This window comes from Alternaria novae-zelandiae (genome assembly GCF_023758075.1).
Source record: "Alternaria novae-zelandiae strain BMP 2774 chromosome Unknown scaffold_9, whole genome shotgun sequence".
NCBI lineage: Eukaryota > Fungi > Ascomycota > Dothideomycetes > Pleosporales > Pleosporaceae > Alternaria > Alternaria novae-zelandiae.
The window spans coordinates 975,633-995,767 of NW_026056969.1; the positions used below are offsets into that span (position 1 = coordinate 975,633).

At 53.2% G+C, this 20,135-nt stretch overlaps 9 protein-coding genes across 9 annotated transcripts; 4 read left to right on the forward strand and 5 right to left on the reverse strand.

The window, feature by feature from the left end:
* Positions 1–153: 153 nt before the first annotated feature.
* J4E88_005206 (uncharacterized protein) lies at positions 154–1,851 on the reverse strand (the record flags this gene model as incomplete). Its single annotated transcript, XM_049398846.1, has 1 exon — positions 154–1,851. The coding sequence occupies one exon, from the start codon at positions 1,849–1,851 to the stop codon at positions 154–156; it is 1,698 nt and encodes a 565-aa protein (XP_049255526.1).
* Positions 1,852–2,350: 499 nt separating this feature from the next.
* J4E88_005207 (uncharacterized protein) lies at positions 2,351–3,407 on the reverse strand (the record flags this gene model as incomplete). Its single annotated transcript, XM_049398847.1, has 2 exons — positions 2,351–3,252; positions 3,299–3,407. 2 exons carry the CDS (start codon positions 3,405–3,407, stop codon positions 2,351–2,353), a joined length of 1,011 nt encoding a protein of 336 aa, XP_049255527.1.
* Positions 3,408–3,778: 371 nt separating this feature from the next.
* J4E88_005208 (uncharacterized protein) lies at positions 3,779–5,335 on the forward strand (the record flags this gene model as incomplete). The annotated part of the gene is made up of 1 exon (XM_049398848.1): positions 3,779–5,335. The coding sequence occupies one exon, from the start codon at positions 3,779–3,781 to the stop codon at positions 5,333–5,335; it is 1,557 nt and encodes a 518-aa protein (XP_049255528.1).
* Positions 5,336–6,638: 1,303 nt separating this feature from the next.
* On the reverse strand, positions 6,639–8,312 carry J4E88_005209 (uncharacterized protein; the record flags this gene model as incomplete). The annotated part of the gene is made up of 2 exons (XM_049398849.1): positions 6,639–8,186; positions 8,235–8,312. 2 exons carry the CDS (start codon positions 8,310–8,312, stop codon positions 6,639–6,641), a joined length of 1,626 nt encoding a protein of 541 aa, XP_049255529.1.
* Positions 8,313–8,517: 205 nt separating this feature from the next.
* Positions 8,518–9,567, forward strand: J4E88_005210 (uncharacterized protein; the record flags this gene model as incomplete). Its single annotated transcript, XM_049398850.1, has 1 exon — positions 8,518–9,567. The coding sequence occupies one exon, from the start codon at positions 8,518–8,520 to the stop codon at positions 9,565–9,567; it is 1,050 nt and encodes a 349-aa protein (XP_049255530.1).
* A 269-nt stretch (positions 9,568–9,836) lies between these two features.
* On the reverse strand, positions 9,837–10,507 carry YAH1 (mitochondrial matrix iron-sulfur protein; the record flags this gene model as incomplete). The annotated part of the gene is made up of 2 exons (XM_049398851.1): positions 9,837–10,185; positions 10,239–10,507. The coding sequence occupies 2 exons, from the start codon at positions 10,505–10,507 to the stop codon at positions 9,837–9,839; spliced, it is 618 nt and encodes a 205-aa protein (XP_049255531.1).
* Positions 10,508–10,769: 262 nt separating this feature from the next.
* J4E88_005212 (uncharacterized protein) lies at positions 10,770–12,428 on the forward strand (the record flags this gene model as incomplete). Its single annotated transcript, XM_049398852.1, has 2 exons — positions 10,770–11,180; positions 11,238–12,428. 2 exons carry the CDS (start codon positions 10,770–10,772, stop codon positions 12,426–12,428), a joined length of 1,602 nt encoding a protein of 533 aa, XP_049255532.1.
* Positions 12,429–15,272: 2,844 nt separating this feature from the next.
* J4E88_005213 (uncharacterized protein) lies at positions 15,273–16,271 on the forward strand (the record flags this gene model as incomplete). The annotated part of the gene is made up of 1 exon (XM_049398853.1): positions 15,273–16,271. The coding sequence occupies one exon, from the start codon at positions 15,273–15,275 to the stop codon at positions 16,269–16,271; it is 999 nt and encodes a 332-aa protein (XP_049255533.1).
* A 371-nt stretch (positions 16,272–16,642) lies between these two features.
* Positions 16,643–17,146, reverse strand: J4E88_005214 (uncharacterized protein; the record flags this gene model as incomplete). Its single annotated transcript, XM_049398854.1, has 2 exons — positions 16,643–16,905; positions 16,963–17,146. 2 exons carry the CDS (start codon positions 17,144–17,146, stop codon positions 16,643–16,645), a joined length of 447 nt encoding a protein of 148 aa, XP_049255534.1.
* Between the last annotated feature and the right edge of the window lie 2,989 nt (positions 17,147–20,135).

Consider the following 20,135-nt stretch of genomic DNA (forward strand, 5'->3'; position numbering starts at 1 on the left):
GTTTAGGTTACATTCGGCACGTGTAGCCACTCTGGCCACACGATCCCAGGCGCCTTCACCTTGTTCTCTTCACCTCCTTCGTCGTCACGAGGGTAACTCCCTATCCGATGCCAGACCACCTATAAGAGATCCGACACTCTGAACAAAGCCTATCTACCTGAGTTCTTCCTGAGCAGGGCCCTGTGCAACACCAGCTATCCGCGCAGACTGTGAGAGAGTGCACACACATATCACCACAGTCAAGAGGCAGAGCGCACCACCGTAGGCCAGTCCGAATCCGGTAAGACGGCGAGAGAAGATGTCACGCCAGGTGACGACCTTGCCTGGCTTATATGACGAGTCGACCAACCATCTAGCATCTTCTAATCCGGCCCTGAAGCGTTCCATGTCGGCCTTTGTAAGACTGATCATGATCTCATACGGCTCCCCCTCTTGTCCTTCTTTGTCTTCTTCCCTGGGCAAGACCACGATGCCACCTTCGCTGACCCATGCCGCTCGCCGAATAGCAGTTGCATTTGGCTTGCTCGTGCCTGGGATGCACCACTCCCTGTCAGCTCCCATTCTTTGCCAACTAGTGATGTATAGGTCTGGGCCTTTGGGGAACTTCAGAAGGGATTGTTGCGCTTCGGCAGGGTTGGTAAGGACGCTGTTGATTTGAGTGACTACCCATGTCGCGTTGATGGCGTGCAGAGCGTCTGTGATCTTGGCTGCGATGTCCTCAAGAGAGGCCGCAGCGCCGTCAAGATTCAAGGTAGGCGTAGCAGACAGCACCAGGTTGCCGAGATAATCCGGGGACGAGAAGGGCAGTGGAAGGAATTTTCTGAGGTCTACAACAACAGCAAGGGTCGACTGGGTGTTACCCGAGGCGGTGATCGATTTCGAGCGAGCACGTATAACGTTTGCCCAGACGATAGCTGACAGTGCAGTGAAGTTAGATACACGCTTCCCGATTTTGATGGATAGATCGTTGCGAAACTCTTCGATAGCTTGCGATGAGAAGCGAAACATCTCGGCAACGACTTTGTTGGGTCCTTCATCCGGTCCTTCGCGGACCTCAAAGCGCTTCGCGAATGGCTTCTCAGGTGTATTAATAGACTGGCCTGCTGCATCGGCTTCCTGAACCAGCGTTGCGAGCGCTCGACGCGCTGATGACGGGTCTGGTACGACGTTCCATTCTTTGACGATATCCTTCAATGGTTGGAGCTGATCCTTGTAGCTTGGCACACGGTAGTATCTGGCAGGCGGACGAACTGGCGGTAATTTGTTCTTTCCAGCATTGAGATCTCGTACCGCATCAGACCATATCTTTTGAATTCTTCCATTACCAGTGCCATCGATAACGGCATGATACCACCAGGCGCTCAATATCAGACCTCCAGGAATGAAGGTAGCCTGCGCCGCGAAGATTGGCAAAGGTCCTTTCGAAAAGCTGGTCATCCTTTCGGCATACGCATCTTCGCCCAATCCAGCGTGGTGTTTCAGTTCGTTTGGGCAGAAGATAGTAGCGGGCAACTCGTCTGGGAGGAAGGCGTCCTTCGCAAGCGAATCGTAGTCATGTTGTGCATCGTCGTAACTGACTGTGAATATACGGCGTGCTTCAGCTTCTAGATCGATGGGGTCGGGGTATTGCACACGGAGAAGGTCGGTAGAGGGGTCTAAGTCCACAGTGCCAGCGAGATATGGAAACTTTCTCAGAACTTCTTTGAAGCCATTGTGCAGCGCCTCTTTTGCTTCATGGGCGCGACTGATGTCCGGAAAGGGAAAGATGATGTAGTAGCGGCCATATACGCGTATGTGGGGCTGCTGGTCGAGGTGAGATAACTCTAGCTCTTTTGGAATGCCGGTTGGCATTGCGAGGGTAGTGGTCGGGAGAAGTTGACGAAAGTAGGCTTTCTTCGTGTTGGGCTGGATTCGGAGGCGAAGGCTTTTAGAGTTCGTTGCAGTGGAAGGTCGGTGGTCGAAGCGCAGGTAGCTGTGCGAGAATCTCCAAGGGCACTCCATGAAAACCTGCCGGCGAGTATAAATGCTTCGCGGTGCTGTGAAGTCGCACTCTGCAGAGGTGAAACAGGTGAATGCATTGCCTTGTGCGTTGTGTTGACTCTTCGATGTGACTGTACTGGTGAAGGCATTTCGGTATGTTGGTAGTTGCAGACGGATGCTCTGACTGATATGCAATACATAACAAACAAAAAGCATGGAACCCAAATCTCCGAGCTTTGACATCGTTCCGACCATGCACTGGCGATCCTATTGCACGGTGTGCTTGCCGACACTAGAGCTATTGGGCACGGTGCGCGAACCGTTGTCCGAGTCGCGTGGCATGATATTCAGCGGTTTGCACAGATTAGCTTCATGCCGCATGTCGCTCGAGCCCGATCATAGCGGACTGATCAACCTGCCCGCCCAACACACCAGCCTTCTGCAGTATGCCAACGGTCTTGTTCACAACCTCCTTGTCCACGCCCTTCACATCTTTGGCGAAGCGAACAGTCTTCAACCACTCTCGCGCATCCTCTTCCGAGTAATCGAGCTTGGTGCTAATGTACTGGACGGCCTCTTCTTGGTTCTCCTCAAAGTGTTTGACTCCCTTGTTGATCTTGTCCATGACGTCCTCGAGTTCCCCAGTAAGCACTGGCTTGCTGGCGTTGGGTGCCGAACTCCAGTTCTTCGGGTTCAATAGATGGTTTGCGGCGACGATCTTCCACGAGGACCAGGGTGTGTAGATCTCGCCGATGCGCTTGATCTCGCCGTTGTCGTAGTAGCGCTTCGACGTGAAGTGCTCCCACATAAAGAAGTCGGCCGTGCTGTCGTTGACTCCATCGCGGAGGTTGGCAAACGTGTTCAGCACCTCGACGGGGAATGGTGGGCTGCTGGACGAAGTGTCGAGCCACCCTTGCTGGTCGGCAAGCACGAAGCTCATCACATAGCTGCCACTTCCTATCCTGGACACGCCGACTTTCTTGCCTTTGAGGTCTTGTATTCCGTTGAGCTCATCCCTCTTGGCGCCTGTGGATATGGCCCAGCAGAGCGGAGTCTCGACGTATGTCCCCACCACGCTGAAGCCAGCGTCCTGCTTAGCCGCCTGTGCTTTTCCCAGTGCCGCTATCCAGCCTTCGGTAAGGCCAACTCCGATATCGATTTCGTCGGCTTGCAGGGCCGTGACCATGTGCCCTGTGCCACTGGGGAACGGGAGGAGCTTCGCGTCCAGGCCGTAGTGCTTCTTCGCGAACTCGAGCGGTGTGGAGAAGTGTTCTATTTCCGTCAGCGGGCGATGCAACAGTATTGATGACGTGCCTACCTGGCACGAAGCCGATGCGCAGTGGTGCCATGGCTGCAATCTTGGTTGAGAAGCTTCGGACGGGTCGTGGGGCTGGTGAAACGCGTGCAAGTCGCAGTGTGCGTAGCATTGCTGGGTAGGAATGGGAGAAGAGGAGACGAATACGTCAATGAGGGGTGTAACGGTCAAGGAGTGTGAGTTAATAAAGTTTGGTTAGGGCCGAATCATCAATTGACCACCGGTGGTTGTATGCGCAAGCTCATGTCACAAGTCGATGATGCGCGTCAGCCTCGCCGAGTTCCGATCGGAAGGCCATTCCGATCAGCTCCGATCCTCGCTTTCCACCTCCCATGTCTCGGCGTCATTCCATGTCATCAACTTCTTCCCATGGTCTCCTTGCTGTTTCCGAGATACCCTTTGGCTAGAACTTTTGTTGCGTCTGCGCGTACTTGGCTCTCATTCCGTCATTCCTGTCCTATCGCCCTCTCCAAATTTGCTACGATGTCTTCCGATAGCAGTAGAACATCAATAAGAGCTAGGACGATAGCCATTGTAGGCGCTGGACCATCGGGTGTGGCGGCAGCAAAATACCTCCGAGCTGAGAAGGCTTTTGATAAGATCGTGCTGTTTGAACAACGGAGTCGATCAGGTGGGATCTGGATATATACAGGCGAACAGCGGGACGAGAATCTCTTCGACATACCTCAGACCAACCCCAATAAAGACGTTCAAAAACCAGAGTGGCAATCCAAAGATGCAGTAATGAATGGGAACATTGATACGGATGGCATCAACGGAACTTCGAAAATTCCCTCCTTTTTGTCGCCAATGTACGAAAAGCTCGAAACGAATATACCTAGAGGACTAATGGGCTTCCAAGACCTGGATTGGCCCGCGGATAGTCAACTCTTTCCTACTCATGAGACAGTACTTAAATATATCGACGATTACTCCGCGGATGTGCAAGACCTCGTTCGATACTGTACACAAGTCATCAATGTCAGTCCAGTGGACCTCGATGTCGCCAGCAGCCCATGGGAAGTAACTACGCGTAATCTACTTACGAACGAAGATACTTCCGAAGTCTATGACGCAGTTGTAGTAGCAAATGGCCACTTTATAGTTCCCTACATCCCACCCATGGCCGGTATCAAAGAGTGGGCTGCACAGCACCCCGGTCGCATTAACCATTCGAAATATTACCGGAAGCCCGAGGACTTCACCGGAAAGAAGACAATAGTGGTGGGAAACTCAGCGTCTGGCGCAGACGTCAGCGCCCAGATCGCTGAGTTCTGTCAAACGCCGCTCTTGTGGTCCACAAGATCGCAGTCCATGTTCAGCGCAACCCACGGAACAGCAGGCGAAGACCAGAAGAGACGAGAAGTTCCGCCTATCAAACAGTTTCTTCCTAACAGTAGAGGCGTAATGCTTGAAGACGGAACAGAAGAACACGACATCGATGCCATAGTTTTTGCTACCGGATACTTCTACAGCCTACCCTTCCTGCAAGACGTAGAGCCCAAACTCATTACCACCGGCGAAAGAGTAAACCATACATACCAGCATGTCTTTTACGCCCCTCGGCCGACCCTAAGCTTCCTCGCCCTCAATCAACGCGTTATCCCTTTCCCAGTAGCAGAAGTGCAATCTGCCGTCCTCGCACGCGTATATTCCGGCCGTCTCTCGCTCCCCTCACATTCTGAAATGCGCGACTGGGAGCAAAGCATCGAGGAGGAAATGGGTGCAGGACGGAACTTCCATCTCTTGCCGTTCCCCAAAGATGCCAACTACATCAACGCAATGAGTAAGTGGGCATTGAGCGCTGAGAGCAAGGATGGGTTGGAAAACGGAGGCAAGGGAAAGACACCACCGATGTGGGGCGAGTGGGAGTACTGGTGTCGCGAGAACTTCCCAAAGATACGGCAGGCGTTTGGAAAGATGGGGGAGAAGAGGAGGGAGATCAGAGATGTTAAGGAGCTAGGCTTTGACTTTGAAGAGTATCAGAAAGAACAGGCACAGCAGAAAGATATGGACAAGAAAGGCGAGGAGCTAATATAATAAACAATACAGTAGCTATCGGCAATTTCAACGTCTCGTATCATTCAAAAAGCCTATACAGGCTCTACCACACATCCACATTCCATCAGTTACATCTTGTCTTCTCCCCGCTTCCCAGGCAACCAACCCGCTTACATGGAAGCTCTTCTCGGCATCGAGATCGCAGAAGATGCCACCCTCCGCCAAACAATCCCGCTCCTCTTCATCCCTCCAAACTTTTGTTCCCAAGGGCTCACGCTCATCCCCGCTTTCTCCCCGTCAGCCCCTCTTAAAACATGCCTAAAATTACCCCCAACATCCGTCTCCCCCATGGTACACAAAACAACTCGAAACTTCTCCCCACCACCTATAAACCACGCAAAAACCTCCCGCATGATCTCCTTGACGAATTGCGTTTGAAGCTGCTCAGTCTCTGGCGACTGGGTCGCTGACTCTGGAACGTCAGTATTGATAACGAGAGTATCCAAGTGAGACAATGTGGCTACGCATATGAGAAAGTGGCGGACGAGGACGAGTGCATGGCGCGTGTTGGTGGCGGAGATGTTGGTGTCGGTTAGGTAGAAGTTGGCTTCTAGTTGTTTCAGGTCAGAGTGAGGGTTGGGGACGTAGAACCAGATGTCTAGGGCTGCGTAAGCGTCTAGTAGATCTACGACGTCCTTGCGGTTCATTGATACGCCCTGTAGTTCGTGGACTTCGTGGGCTCCGCGCTTTATGTGACCGAATGGGTATTCAGCTAGCAGATCCGAGAGATCGTCTTGATGCGTTGATGGATCTGGAACTTCGGGATTTTCTTGTGTCTGTTCGCGTGGGTCGGACATGTTTGGTGAATTTGGGTGGGTTGGCACTGATGTTTTGGGTGTGGAGGTGCGGGTTAGTCGGGAAGTTTAAAAAAAGAAAGAGTCAGCGTTAAGTAGGCTCAGGGGCGCGTGTGAATGGGCATGTTGTAGTGAGAAGTTCACGATGAGCATATCTAAACAGTGCTATGGTGATGTCTCATCAACAATGAAATGACCTCTAGGGGCCTACATTACCCAGCGTTTTCTCTCAGAACATGTCCACGGGTAGCTCAAAGTATCCGCCACGAGACGCGCCTCACTCCTTGAGCATCAACGGAAGCCCTTGTTCTAAACCAAACATAAGCAAGACAATTGCTATTCAGACAGAAGGTCAGAGAAGGAAGCAGGTGGAAGTAGTGACATAACATGTGTACCTCAACACATAGACCCCTCCAGATATGATATCAAACCCGAACGCCGCGGCTATGCATCAAAAAGCGCAAACTGATATCCTCTTGGCTGTCATACTACCTCCGTCCCTTTCCTTGTCCACCACCACCACCTCCGCCCATACCTGGCATGCCGCCCATACCACCCATCATCTTCATCAAGGCGCCCATGTCAGGCATACCTCCCCCTCCCATGCCACCGAGCGCGGATAGATCGGGCATGCCGCCGCCGCCGCCTCCTCCTCCTCCACCCATCATCTTCATCATAGCGCCAATATCTGGCATGCCGCCGCCTGCACCACCTGCGCCGCCACCCATACTTTGCATGCGCTTTTGCATAGCCGCGAGCTGTTGTTGCTTGTTGCCTCCACCCATCGCACCCTGTGCTTTCTGCATGTTTGCCATTCCACCCTTCATCTTCTTCGCCATACCGGCCATCATGCGATGTTGTGTAAGCAGTTCCTCGACTTCGCGAACCGAGGTACCAGAGCCGCGGGCGATACGTGTCATACGCGTGGGTTGATCGACGAACATCTTTCCGTCCGACTCCAGCTCTTTCTCGGTCATACTATCACAAATGTAGATCATGCGCTTCAGCTTTGTGCCGCCTTCTTCGTCGTCCATGCCGCCCATCATGCTGCTAAGTCCGGGAATCATGCCTGCCATCTTCGACAAGGGCCCCATCTTCATGATGTTGGAGAGCTGATCCCGCAGGTCCTTGATTGTGAAGATACCCTGGGTGATGTGCTTCATTGTGTCCTTCTGGTCGAGCTTGAGAGATTGTACGTGTTCGACGAGCCCTTGGACGTCTCCCATGCCGAGCAGCTTTGAGACGAAAGCCTGTGGCGCGAAACGCTCGAGGTCCAGCATGTGTTCTCCGTTACCGAGGAAGACGATAGGTGTATGTGTTGCTGCGACGGCGGAAATGGCACCACCTCCTGCTGCCGCACCGTCCGTCTTGGTGATGACGATTGCTCCGAAATCTGCGGCCTCCTTGAAAGCGCGTGCTTGCGACTCAGCAGCCTGTCCGATTGTTCCGTCCAACACCATAATGGTCTGATCGGGCGTCACGGCGTTTTGAATCTGTACCATCTCGTCGAAGAGGTCCTTCTCTTGCCTGTGTCGTCCCGAGGTATCCACGATGATGATCTCGAAGCGCTCCTTCTTGAACTTCTCCACACCCTCGCCCGCCACCACCACGGGATCGGTCTGTGTATGGCTACCGTAGTATGGAATTTTGGCTTTGGTCGCGTTCTGCTTCAATTGGTCGAAGGCACCGGCACGGAAAGTGTCGGCGCACACCAGACAGGCCTTGAAGCCTCTTGCCTGGTACCATCTCGCCAGCTTTGTACACGTCGTCGTCTTACCCGCACCCTGGAGACCGACAAACATGATGACGTTGGACTTGCCCTTCTTGGGCTTGAAGGGCTCGGCATGGGGGTCGACCATCTTGACGAGTTCATCGAAGACGGCCTTCTGGATGAGGCGCTTCTTGTTGACGCCCGGCGCGAGGTGCTTGAAGTCGACGGCCTTCTTTATCGATTGGCGCAGATTCATGACGAGTTTGACGTTGACATCGGCTTCGACGAGGGCGTTGGAGATCTCCTTGACCATGGCTTCGAAGGCCTGCGCATGTTAGCCACCTATCATCAGTCGCCTGCTCGGGGCGCGCACCTTCTCGTCGAGGTTGGGCGACCTCGTGAGGTCGGTGACGGCGGCATTGATGCGCCGCCCGAGATCCTGAAGCACCATAGCGGCGGTTGGTAGGGAGAGATGATAGTAGGGGTAGGGTTGTGGGTGTTCGTTGGTGTGCCTCTCGTGGTGTTCTGTGGGGAATCCACTATGGCGGGGCGCGCTTGCCGTCGGCCATTTGGGCTACTAACGCCGATCGCCTGGAACTTTTTTCTGCGACGCGATTTACCTGCAGCATTCACATAACCCGACTTTCACCGCCACAATGGTCAACACATCGCTGAAACGGAGACGGACCGAGGAGCAGTTGCGCGGCAAGGTGCCCAAGAAGGAGAAGAGAAAGGTCAAGAAGCAGAAGAACTACCACAGTTCGAGCGAGGAGGAAGGCGGCGCGCGCGATGCTCCATTGCGCGGAAGCAGCCAGGAGCCCGAGGAACCATTCCAGCCATCTGGTGTCAATGCGACGCTACCCGGAAAGCAAGAGCTCTCGAAGCAACAGCTGAGGAAACAGGCAAAGTTCGAGGCCAAGAAGGCGGCACAGCAAGCAGCAGCGGCAGAGGAGTCTTCAGCCAGCGACGACGAAGAAGAAATCGAAGCGGCGCCCGCGCAGAAACCTGAGCCCAAGTTCAAGGCCAGCATACCTGCACAGGCCCCGGCAAAGTCAGCACTCAAGAAGACTGCGCCCGTCGACCACGAAGCGCCATTGCCCAGCGACGCCGAAGACGATGTGGAAGAGCTGGACGACTCTGAACCCGAGGCGGATGAGTTCTCTATTGCCGACTCCGAATCAGATGCCTCCGAGACCTCAACCACGGCCGCGCGCAAAGTACGGAAACGGAACGACCCAGAAGCCTTCGCCAACTCCATCTCCAAGATTCTTGGTTCGAAGCTGACGACATCGAAACGCTCCGAGCCCATCCTGTCCCGCAGCAAAGACGCCGCCACCGCCAACCGCGAGCTCGCCGACTCGAAACTCAGCGAGAAGGCGCGACGACAAATTGTTGCTGAGCGAAAGGCGGCGCAAGAAAAGGGTCGCGTGAAGGACGTCCTGGGCCTGAACGACCCTAACGTCAGCACCGCTGCCACATCAGCGAAGGAGAAGGAGCTCAGGCGGACGGCACAGAAGGGTGTCATCAAGCTCTTCAACGCCGTACGAGCGGCGCAGGTCAAGGGTGAACAAGCCGAGAGGGAGAGCAAGGCGGGCATGGTCGTCGGCATGGACAAGAGGGAGGAGAAGGTCAAGGAGATGAGCAAGCAGGGTTTCCTCGACATGATCACAGGAGGACAGAAGAAGGAGGGTAGCGTGGAGGCCTGAGGACGATTCTATATGCACAACACGGCGTTTGGGACAAAAGGGACATAGTTTGGATATGTTCATGATACCATACACTATACATAAGTTCAGAGTCGTACTCAACGCCAGTTCATCTGCAAGCGGAGTGTTCGTATAATACATGTCGTCTCAAATGCTGTATGCGATATGACCCATAATGCCTTCCAACAGATGTCCTGCAATATCTCCCCCAAGATGTCTCCCCACCGATGAATCCCCTGCGGATGTCACGACTCTTCTCTCAAGTCTTTTCATTTGCTGTCGAAATCGCTGGCCTGCAGGTTCCTCGTCATGCTCGGCAGACGCACAACCAGTCCATCCAACTCCTTGCTCATCTTGACCTGACACCCCAGGCGACTCGTCTCGGTAAGTCCAAATGCCAGATCCAACATGTCGTTCTCGTCATCATCCGGCTCCTCCATCTTGTCGTAGTAGGCTTCGTCTTCGACTATGACGTGACATGTTGAGCATGCGCAAGATCCACCGCATGCGCCTTCCATTTCTATGTCGTTGGCTTGTGCGATGTCGAGGAGGTTGTCGCCGTCGGCTACTTCGAATGTAGAGGCATGGCCATCCTTGTCTACAAATGTGACTTTGCGTCTAGAAGGCGTCAGTGGTTGAAGTTGCTACAGTTGGGACATGTTTTGACGCACTCCTCACCCGGTCGGGGTGGGTCCAGGTGACCGTGGCGGGATGCGGGCGACGAGGAGAATTGGCGGCGACTCTGAAGCCATGACGGGCTTGTTGCTTTAAGAATAGTCGATGTTGATAGCGTAGACACTGCCGTTGTCTGTGTCTGAATCGATCTCCGACATATCGCTGCCGCCCAATTGCTGGCGAACCTCCTTGGACTCGACGATGCGCCTCTTGCGCCCGCTATCCTCCCCTCCAAGGCGTTCACACAAGCTCTTCTAGCAGCCATGATGCCGATTTGATGTTCGCTAGCCGACCGAGATTGGAGTCTAATAGGAGAAGGAGACACGGAAGCGAAGGGGTTGCAGTGTTTGCCGTGTCACAACGAGTGAATGCGCCGATAATTCCGAATGCTGTGAGACGTCAGAAATGTTGACGCACAGGCCAGGCCCGACCCCGGTCGATCTACCCAGCGCATCCACCACCGCGGGTAAGAAAACGATAAACATCGCCAGCCTCACGTAATCTTTACCGCAAAAACGACAGATAGAATGGCGACCTCTCGCGATGCCCCGAACCCCCTACGACCCTACTACATCCCGCCATCTATTGGCCCGCCGCCCGACGTGCCGCAGAACCAGACGTCCTCGTCATTACCGCCCGCTTTCAAGCCCAGCAACAGTAGCAAATCGAGTCTGGGCAGTCAGGCACGCGACATTCTCTCCGACCTAGACTATGACTCGTACTTCCCAGAAGCCTCGCCTACCGTAGCCGGGCATGCGAAGAAACTGCTCGATCATGCTCTGTGGAACTACACGAGCGTCCTGCTCGCCCAGCCATTCGAGGTCGCGAAGACGATCTTGCAGATACACGAGGCAAAGGGACAATTGGCAGGCTTGACGGGGGAGGAGTTTGGTCACAAGAGCAGACCCCAGAGCTTCGCAAGCGGAAAGTTTGAGGATGTATGTATTGGGCACCGGAGGGGCATTTGACATGTGAATGTGGGCTAATCGATACAGTACCCGCCCTCTGATGAGGAGTCTGACGAGGACTCGCCGGGCTACTTCACATCTACTGCCCCGCGCATGAACCCCACGTCGCCATCGCCATATTCGCCCTCTGTCTCACGATCGGGCGTCTCAGAATCGAGGTCCCCACGGCGACGCCAGCGACGCCTCGATAGCCGATCCCGGTCACGAACACCCACACGCCCCCCACCATCCGCCGTACGGAAACTAGATCTCAAGCGTCCAGACTCACTCCTCGAAGTGATAGGACAATTATGGCAGAAGGAGTCTGCGTGGGGTGTGTGGAAGGGCACCAACTGCACTTTCATCTACAATTTCCTGCTCAAGACGACTGAGGGCTGGTTCAGGAGTCTGATATCTGCTCTGCTGAACATACCAGACCCAGGTCTTGTAGGCTCAGCGGGAAGTGGAATTGGGGGGCTAGACATCCTGGACAGTCCAAGCCCGCTGACGTCCCTGGGTGTTGCTGTCGCTGCTACAGCCATCGCAGCCACCCTCCTCGCACCCCTCGACATGGTGCGCACACGCCTCATCATCACCCCCATCTCATCCTCTCCACGATCTATATACCCATGTCTTTCCCTTCTGCCCTCTTTCTCCGTCGCCCCCAGCCTCCTCCCAGCTACCATAATGCACGCCTGCGTCCCCACTCTCATTTCCTCCTCAACACCGCTCTTCCTCCGTTCAACGCTAAGCATCGACCCTATCCTTACCCCGACCACCTACTCCTTCAGCACTTTCCTCTCCTCCATATCCGAGCTCTTCATCCGCCTCCCTCTCGAGACCGTCCTTCGCCGCGGCCAGGTCGCCGCACTCCAGGACCACGAAACCCAGCGTCTGGCATCCGAGTACCAGGCCCCACCCAGCCGTGCTAAGAGCCCAGCGTATGGTCTGGACAAACCAAGCTCCTCTGACCAGAGCTTCAAGACTATCGTGGAGCCGGGTCAGTACAGGGGTGTGCTGGGTACCATGTGGTTTATCGCCCGTGAAGAAGGCATCAGTGTTTCTACACCGAATGCTGCTAAGGCGGCGAGTGCAAAGGCGATGGGTTTCTCTAGGCCGCCGCGTACAAGGAAGGGTCAGGGTATGCATGGGTTGTGGCGTGGATGGAGAGTGGGTGTTTGGGGGCTGGTGGGGATTTGGGGTGCTGCTGCTCTTGGAGGTGGCGGCGGCGAGTTCTAGACTGTGATATTGCAAGTTAAGCAGTAGACACTTGAGCGATGATGTTATTTGGTAGATTATGTTGTTTTGTCATGATGTTCGTATGCGCATGTTGGGCGATGCTATATACACCACTCTTAGCTGATGTTGAACGATTAATTTCCGTTCACCCAACTTATTATTTCATTTTCGAATTCTTGCATCATATCATCTCATTCAATACATCTACCCGCCATGCTATGGCTGTTCAGCCCAACCAGATAGAGTGGTAGGCTGGTTTTTTCCTTTGTAATAACTAACAACGGTATCTGGAAGTGGAAAGTCCGACAGCGCACGGCATGCCAACTCACCAAAGCGGGTCGACTGCACCACGTGAACGTCACAAACGCAATACAAAGCTGTTAAAGACCCTCTCACGGAAATATGCTATCGTTGCGTCGCACCAAAGCCCAGCACGTAGAGGAGTGCCCAGGACCCCGATGGTATTGCGTGTCTTACTTGGTCTAGCCTAAAGGAGTCTAGCGGTTCCCTTACGTAGAAGTACCGTACCACCTCACTTCTTATCAGCCACCACCACGTGTTGATTGTGAGTGTCAGCTTTGGTTGGCTCTTCAACTTTGGTTCGCCTCAAAAATTGTTGCCAGAGGAAGTTTCGACACGTGGACCCCCATCATTCATATATCCACGCCTGGGAAAATCCACCATGATGTCACACCCCTCTTCACTTCCAATCAGCCCAGCCAACATTGATGCACTCTCAACTGTGACCTCGAAGTTTGATTTGAGTAGCGAAACAGTCAGGACTGCACAACGCGCCGCTATCACAGAGATGAGTGTTTTGGAAACAATTCCATCGATTCGCCCTATGAGTCTTCAGTCAGCAAGTCGCTTGCTCTCACTGCCCTCAGAACTACGCCTAATAATATGCCATTACATGTATATCTCACCAGAGCTTGGCGTCGACTTCCTTGGAGCATTCTACAGCTGTAGACAGCTGCAGAAAGATATGTTGGACGAACTTAGCCCTGCCTTCGATCTCGACAACGACGTCAACGAGCACGCAGAACCCTGTCGCCACGAGCCAAGCATGTTTGTCCGTGTGGTACCATTCGCGCCCCGATTCTATATCCTACGATATGTGACAGTATTTGTACGAGTACCGCGCAAGGATATAAGATTGCGCTGTTGCTATAATTCAGTCGCTGGGCTCTTCCCTCTCTATCTGAACGAACTCAATGTGAGACTAGTTCTTCGCAACTATGTAGGTGACTACGGCAAAAAGCTTGTTCACGGAGATTTGAAGTCATGGCCAAATCGCCTTCTCCTGAATTATGTGGTGGAAGGCAAAGTGAACTGCAGAAAGATAAGGTTCAGCCATCCTGGTTTACAGAAAGAGAATGACGAAAGCGACAAGACAACGCAGCTCGAAAATATCATCATACCAGGCACAACAATCTTGTACAGCATGCACATTACGGAGGATAAGGCGGGTGCCCAGACTGAGAGAACATCCCTGAGTGACGTGCGGTTCCGCCCAACGACAGAGGGATCAGGGGGCGCAGTGGCCACGCGCTGAACGGCATGGATTCCAGGAGTTCCATCAATGAGAATATCGGATACAACGAAAGCGAGGCGCTCGCGTTCGGCTCACTACCCGAGCGTGCTGGTCGAACCCGAGGAAAAGAGACCCAGCCAAACGGAGTGTTTCCTTGCAAATTGACATGAACTGGGTTACATGTCACAACTAGCTGTTCCTTGAACAGCCCCACTCCGTTCCCTTCTCTTGCTAGATGAAACGCATTGCAGTGAAATTTTCTGCCTTATCGCGTATCTAACGTATCGAACACTCATGCACCGCAGATTGTGTACCACACCTGGGCAACACAAGGAAACGCTATCCGGACGTTGCAATCAAATTTCCGGCTTGTCACGCCACAAGAGACTCCAACAGTTCTCACAGAATCTCACAGAATCTCACATACCTTGGCACCTGTCAGCGGGTCTATCGCGGTCACTCTCTGCACGATCTGATATCGTTTGCGCGCAACTCCCGACGTCCATATTCCGCTCCACTAGCGGGTCCGACATGGTGGCAACGACGGCGGTCGCGCAAACTTTCCACACGGCATGCTAGGCATCGGCATCGGGTGGAGCTGGTGTTGACAGACAGCGGCCCGTACGTTACGAAGTATAACCACCGGCACTCAACTCCTGGTCCGTGCACGAAACCACCGAATCACAGCCATGGAATTCCTCTTTCTAACACTTTTCTGGACGAAATGGGCGTCAAGTGTTTCTAAACGAAACGGCGCTACGCCTGTCAAGCATTCCACACAGGAGACCAGTGTTTCGCCACATCGCGGACTGCAATGAAGTGTCAGTAAACGACCTTGGCAGGACCCGTAGAAATCACATCCGCATTGACTTTACTTTCCGAACCAGCAGCTTCCGTGCCTCCTTTCAATGAGTCGCATGTTTTCACAAGCGCTGCTACGCTTAGAACGGCCTAAGGATCACGGTCATGTCCACTTCCCAAGAGATCCAGAACACCCACAATCACGGAAGGAAGACTGTAGTTGTCGATGAAACCTGCATCCTATCTCCTGGAATACCTACAACGGGAAATTGTCGTCCGTTGGGAACCAGGTCACCGGTGTCTAGGCGCCTGGCTTGCATGAAGATGTTTGGTACAATGCGTGGAGGACTTTTGATATAAGAACCAGGACGACCGTCCAACATCTACAACTCACCAGCAAGCAATACATTCGTTTCAATCGCTTTCTACACTCGCTTTTCAGCACTTTACATTCGTTCCTTCACTTCTTTTTACCAATTACTACACAAGTTTCATTACTGCTAGCCAGAATGAAGTTCTCCGCCTCCGCCATCGTTCTCAGCGCCGTCGCCCAAGTGGCCACCGCCCACTACTTCTTTGACACCAACCTCATTGGTGGTGTTGCCCAGCCGCAGTTCAAATACGTCCGCCCTTCCACTCGCAAGGTCGCGTACAACCCCATCAAGTTCTCCTCCAACCCGGCCGCCGACATCCGTGATGGCTCCACCGCCGACGGTCCCGACATCGTCTGCAACCAGGGTGCCGCTAAGACTGGTGGCAAGGTCCAGGTCCTGACCGTCAAGGCCGGCGACGACGTTACCGCCAAGCTCGGTGTTGGTGCCAAGTTCCAGCACCCGGGCCCTGCCCTGGTCTACATGTCCGCTGCTCCCGGCAGCGTCCAGTCTTACGACGGATCTGGCGACTGGTTCAAGATCTTCGATGAGGGTGACTGCGGCAGCGGTGACTTCACCAGCAACTCCTGGTGCACCTACAACAAGGACACTGTCACTGCCACCATCCCCAAGGACACTCCCGACGGCGAGTACCTCGTCCGCTTCGAGCACATTGGTGTTCACCGCTCCCACGTCAACCAGCCCGAGCACTACGTCTCCTGCATGCAGGTCAAGGTTACTGGCGGTGGTAGCGGCAAGCCTGGCCCCATGGTCAAGTTCCCCGGTGCTTACAAGGCCACCGACCCCTACGCCAATTTCAGCATCTACAACGGCCGCAAGGCCTTCCCCATGCCCGGCCCTGCTGTCTGGAAGGGTGGTGCTGCCGCTGGTGGCTCTTCCTCTGCTCCCGCCAAGGAGGAGGTCTCCCCTGCCCCTGCCGCCCCCGCTGCCCCTGCTAAGTCCACCATGGCCACTGTCGTCGCTCCTGCTCCTGCTGCCCCTACCAAGGAGGCTGCCCCCGCTGCTGGCTGCGCTTCCATGTACGGACAGTGCGGTGGCAAGGGCTTCACCGGTGCTAAGTGCTGCGCCAAGGGTAGCTGCAAGGCTGCCAACGACTGGTACTCCCAGTGTGTCTAAGAAGCTAGCTCGTGTGCTAGGATTTACTCGGAGATTTGTGTATACTTCCCCTTCTTTGTGTCTATAAGCGAGGCGTTGCATTAGTGAGCCTCTGTTTTCTTGGGCACGGGTTCTCCAGTAGAACACCCCTTTAACTTTCTGCTTGCCTGGTGGATGTGGTTCAATCTTGTATCATAGCAATATCACATCATTAGTCTTTATTCCAGATTCCCTTTTCCTGTGCATTTTTCGTATGAGAGTGAATAAGAATACTGAAGACAGGTGTACAGTAATGTAAAGCTTCTTTCCATCTCTATCGCCATCTGCCCAAATTATGGGCCTTGGTATTCAGCAAAACCTGAAACGATAGAAACATGCATTAATGTCACTATTCAGAACTCGAATGGTTGACCATTAATCGACAAAGGATCCCAGTGGATTTGCATCAGTTTCAACTTTTCTTTCCAGTCTGCTTGGTCCTTGGGAAGATCATGCGCATTTTCGATGCGATCTAGTATCTCCTCGTACAGTTCAGCTGGTAGTCGTCGACCAAAAGCCAGGTTGAGATTCCGTCGATACTCTCGCCGCAAATCGCGCGACACGAGTGGTAACAAGGCATTGATGAGAGGTCCCTGGAAATGGAGGGCATTCATACCTGACAAGGACATATCAAATTAGTTGATGTGATTACGTGTTTAAGTTGATATCTTACCGAATGTTTCACCCGTGATGAAATAGTTTAGATAGAGAAACGCATGGGCACAGTCCAGCGGGCGTTCTGGATACGGCTCGGCTCTGGGCTCCTGGCTCAGTAGAATTTGGAGGAATGCCTCTATTTCATCGACCGGCACGGAGCGCTCGAACAAGTTCAGTCGCGCTCTTCCCAAAACGTCCATGCGCAATATGAGAGCAAGTGGAAATGCTCTGACATTGCCGCGCGGTACCTGGGCCATTCGCTTCAACTCGAGACAAACGCGTGATGTAAAACGCGCTATGGGGATGTCGACGTTTGGGCTGAGTCTGTAACCTGCGAACCATGCGTAGTCGTCGTCGTCAAAATTAGAGTCCAAATCGTCTGAATCACTGACTTCTGATGCTAAGTCCCAGTCATCGCCAAAATAGGTATCGATAACATCCACAGCAGAGCCCAGGGATTTATGACGTCCAGGGGTATCGAGCCTTTTCATGACAGCGATCCAAAACGACGCAGCCATTTTATCTTCGCCTTTGTTTGAGAGATGTTCGTATTGAACAAGGCTGATTCTTACACCGAAACTGGCGAACAGGAGTTGAGACTCCAAATAAAGAGCCCAGCTTTTGAGTTGGAGTGGGGTCCAGTGAGACACCGGCGCATCTTCTTCTAGTGGGTTTTCTGATCATAGCGATAAGCACATATCCAATATCTTCGTAGGGCAAAGCTTTCCAACATACCCTTGCTTGTTAGAGGCGAATCGGCCTCCCAATACCGCTCTCTGGCAAGATCCCGGACTTTGCCGGAAGCTCCTCCTTGGGTCTTGAGATCTGTACAGAGTTGTTCCAGCTCAAGCACGAGCTCGTGTGTAATGTATCGCAATCTGACATGGTGAGCACACTTGCGCACCGTCTTCCACCGATCAAGCAATTGCGATTTGTCACTCGTGTCTCCGAGCTCTTTGCATACCCTCACAAGGTCTTTCAGTGTGCGCGTCTTTCGCGTCTTTGGTGTCTTGCTATGAGAACCGCGTCTTTTGCGTTTGCCGTTACCTTTGCTAGACAATTCGGCGGTTTGAGCTGAAACAGACGTAGTAGTAGGAATACCACCCGCGCTGGCGAGACGTGCCCGATTAGCTTGGATGAGTGCCGATAGTGAAGCGTGAAAAGCCTCGAGTCTCCCGGTGCCCGATGGTACGTTCGTAGATGAGCTGGCTTGCATCGTGATCGCGAAGTGGTATATATATTATGAATGTTTCAGGTGTGTTGAGCTGCGCGTGCGGGTCTCAAACGTAAGCTTAGTATGGGAGAAGATAGAGATCAAAACTCGTAAAGAGTAGCCGCAAACATCGTGGATAAGGCCGTCTTATGACTGGAGAGACATGTCGGATACGATTACTGTGCCGCAGTGCTGAATGCATGCTAGGCTACAATAGGCAATCCCTTGTTGCCCAACCCCGGTCCCCGCGGATGTCGACATGCGATTAGGTGGCTACCAATTGAGCTTCATACCACGGCAGACTTCATCTGATGGTGTTTTGATTGTGAAGTGATGATGTGAAGAACCATCAGTTGGGGAAGCGCGCCGGAGGATAGCCTTGCTGGCACGTGCCAGGGTGTGACGTCACAACTCCCGAGGTCTAGTCCATCGAGAACACGCGCCCGCCAACAGCTGGGGCATCCGCATCACTCCGGGTATGTCGAATGGATTTCCATTCTCATTCAATCTCAAATCTGTTGCCCATTACGACCGACAGCAAATGGCCTCATACTCGAGGACTACTGAGATGCGGTAGTGTCGGCGATCGCGAGATCCCACAGCCCATACATTACCGGGAGTGCAGATACCAAAAAGTCAAGTCAATACATCAGAAGCAGAACGTAATTGCTGATCGCACGTATTGCCCCACTGTTGACCCATTTCGCCTTCTGCTAATGTAAATCCTCTTTTGCCTTCGCTACCTAGGGACGAGGTCGTTTCCCGCCTGTTGTTCAATGCGAAACCAGTGAAATTCGGCGGAGCCCTGGAGTGCGTGGTGCCTGGGTCCTGCCCTAGGCTGCTACACAGCTAGCTAGCCATAAACACTACAACAGTTTCCCGAAAGAGAACATCGATGCAAGAGCGCAGATAATCTTACTCTTCCACCACATAATGTCAACCCATAGTGTGTCCTCAGTGGCTATCACGGATTCCCCTTTTCACGGTCGCAATGTGCCTCACGCCAACACGGACGTGAAAGCCGCTTCATTACTAGGCTTACCAGCCGAGCTACGCCTCAGAAGGTACGCCGAGATGTCGCCTCCACTCAACGGCCATATCGCAGACTACCAATCTCTTATTCTCTCTTGCAAAGCGCTCCACGATGAAGCCGAAACCGAGATCGTCCGAAACATGCAGCGCTTCCTCAAAGACGTAATGAGTACGTGGGACAAAACTCATGATGCACCGCTCCGCATCAAAATGCCCACTCAAATCGACCAGATCACACATGTCGAGATCGCGATTCCTACGTCAACCCTGGACATTCCGGACATGTTTGCAAAGTTTCCAGCCGCTTTCGCGCTCTTGCCTCGCTTGTATATCGCTTGTCTCACGTTCTCATTCTACGAAGATGAGGACAGCTGGAAGGACATCACCTTACCTGCTACTCAAGAACGTCTCCGAGGATATTTCCTATTGGAAACTTGTGTGTCGAATATGATGGCCAAAGACATGAACCTCTACCTCGACGACGATACCGAGTCACCTCACGCTCCCGGGAGCAATTTCGATGCAATGAGACTTCTCTCTAGAAACGATCTCGAGTTAGTTACAAGTGCCATCCTCTCCAAGAGGGTCATACATGGACATTCGGGAGACTATGCGCGTTGGTACCTTATGAGATCCCCAGCTTCTCCGGGACACATTGGTCTTCTCTGGAAAAGGATACGGCCTCGAACGTCTTATCCAGTATCGCAAGAGAATCTTGGCTCTGTCCGCAGTTCTATGTGTGATCAGCAGTCTACGCACGGACTCGATGTGTGACACAACAGTGTATGCTACGTCTGGCTAGCACATATAAGACAAGGGAAGCGAGTGCCTAGGCGAGTACGTTTTTGTCTATAGCCTAATGGAAACATCGTAAGCAAACAACATGGAATACCACAGTATTGTTAATGCTGCTAGCTTCGTTACGGCCCCTCAGATTCCGAATA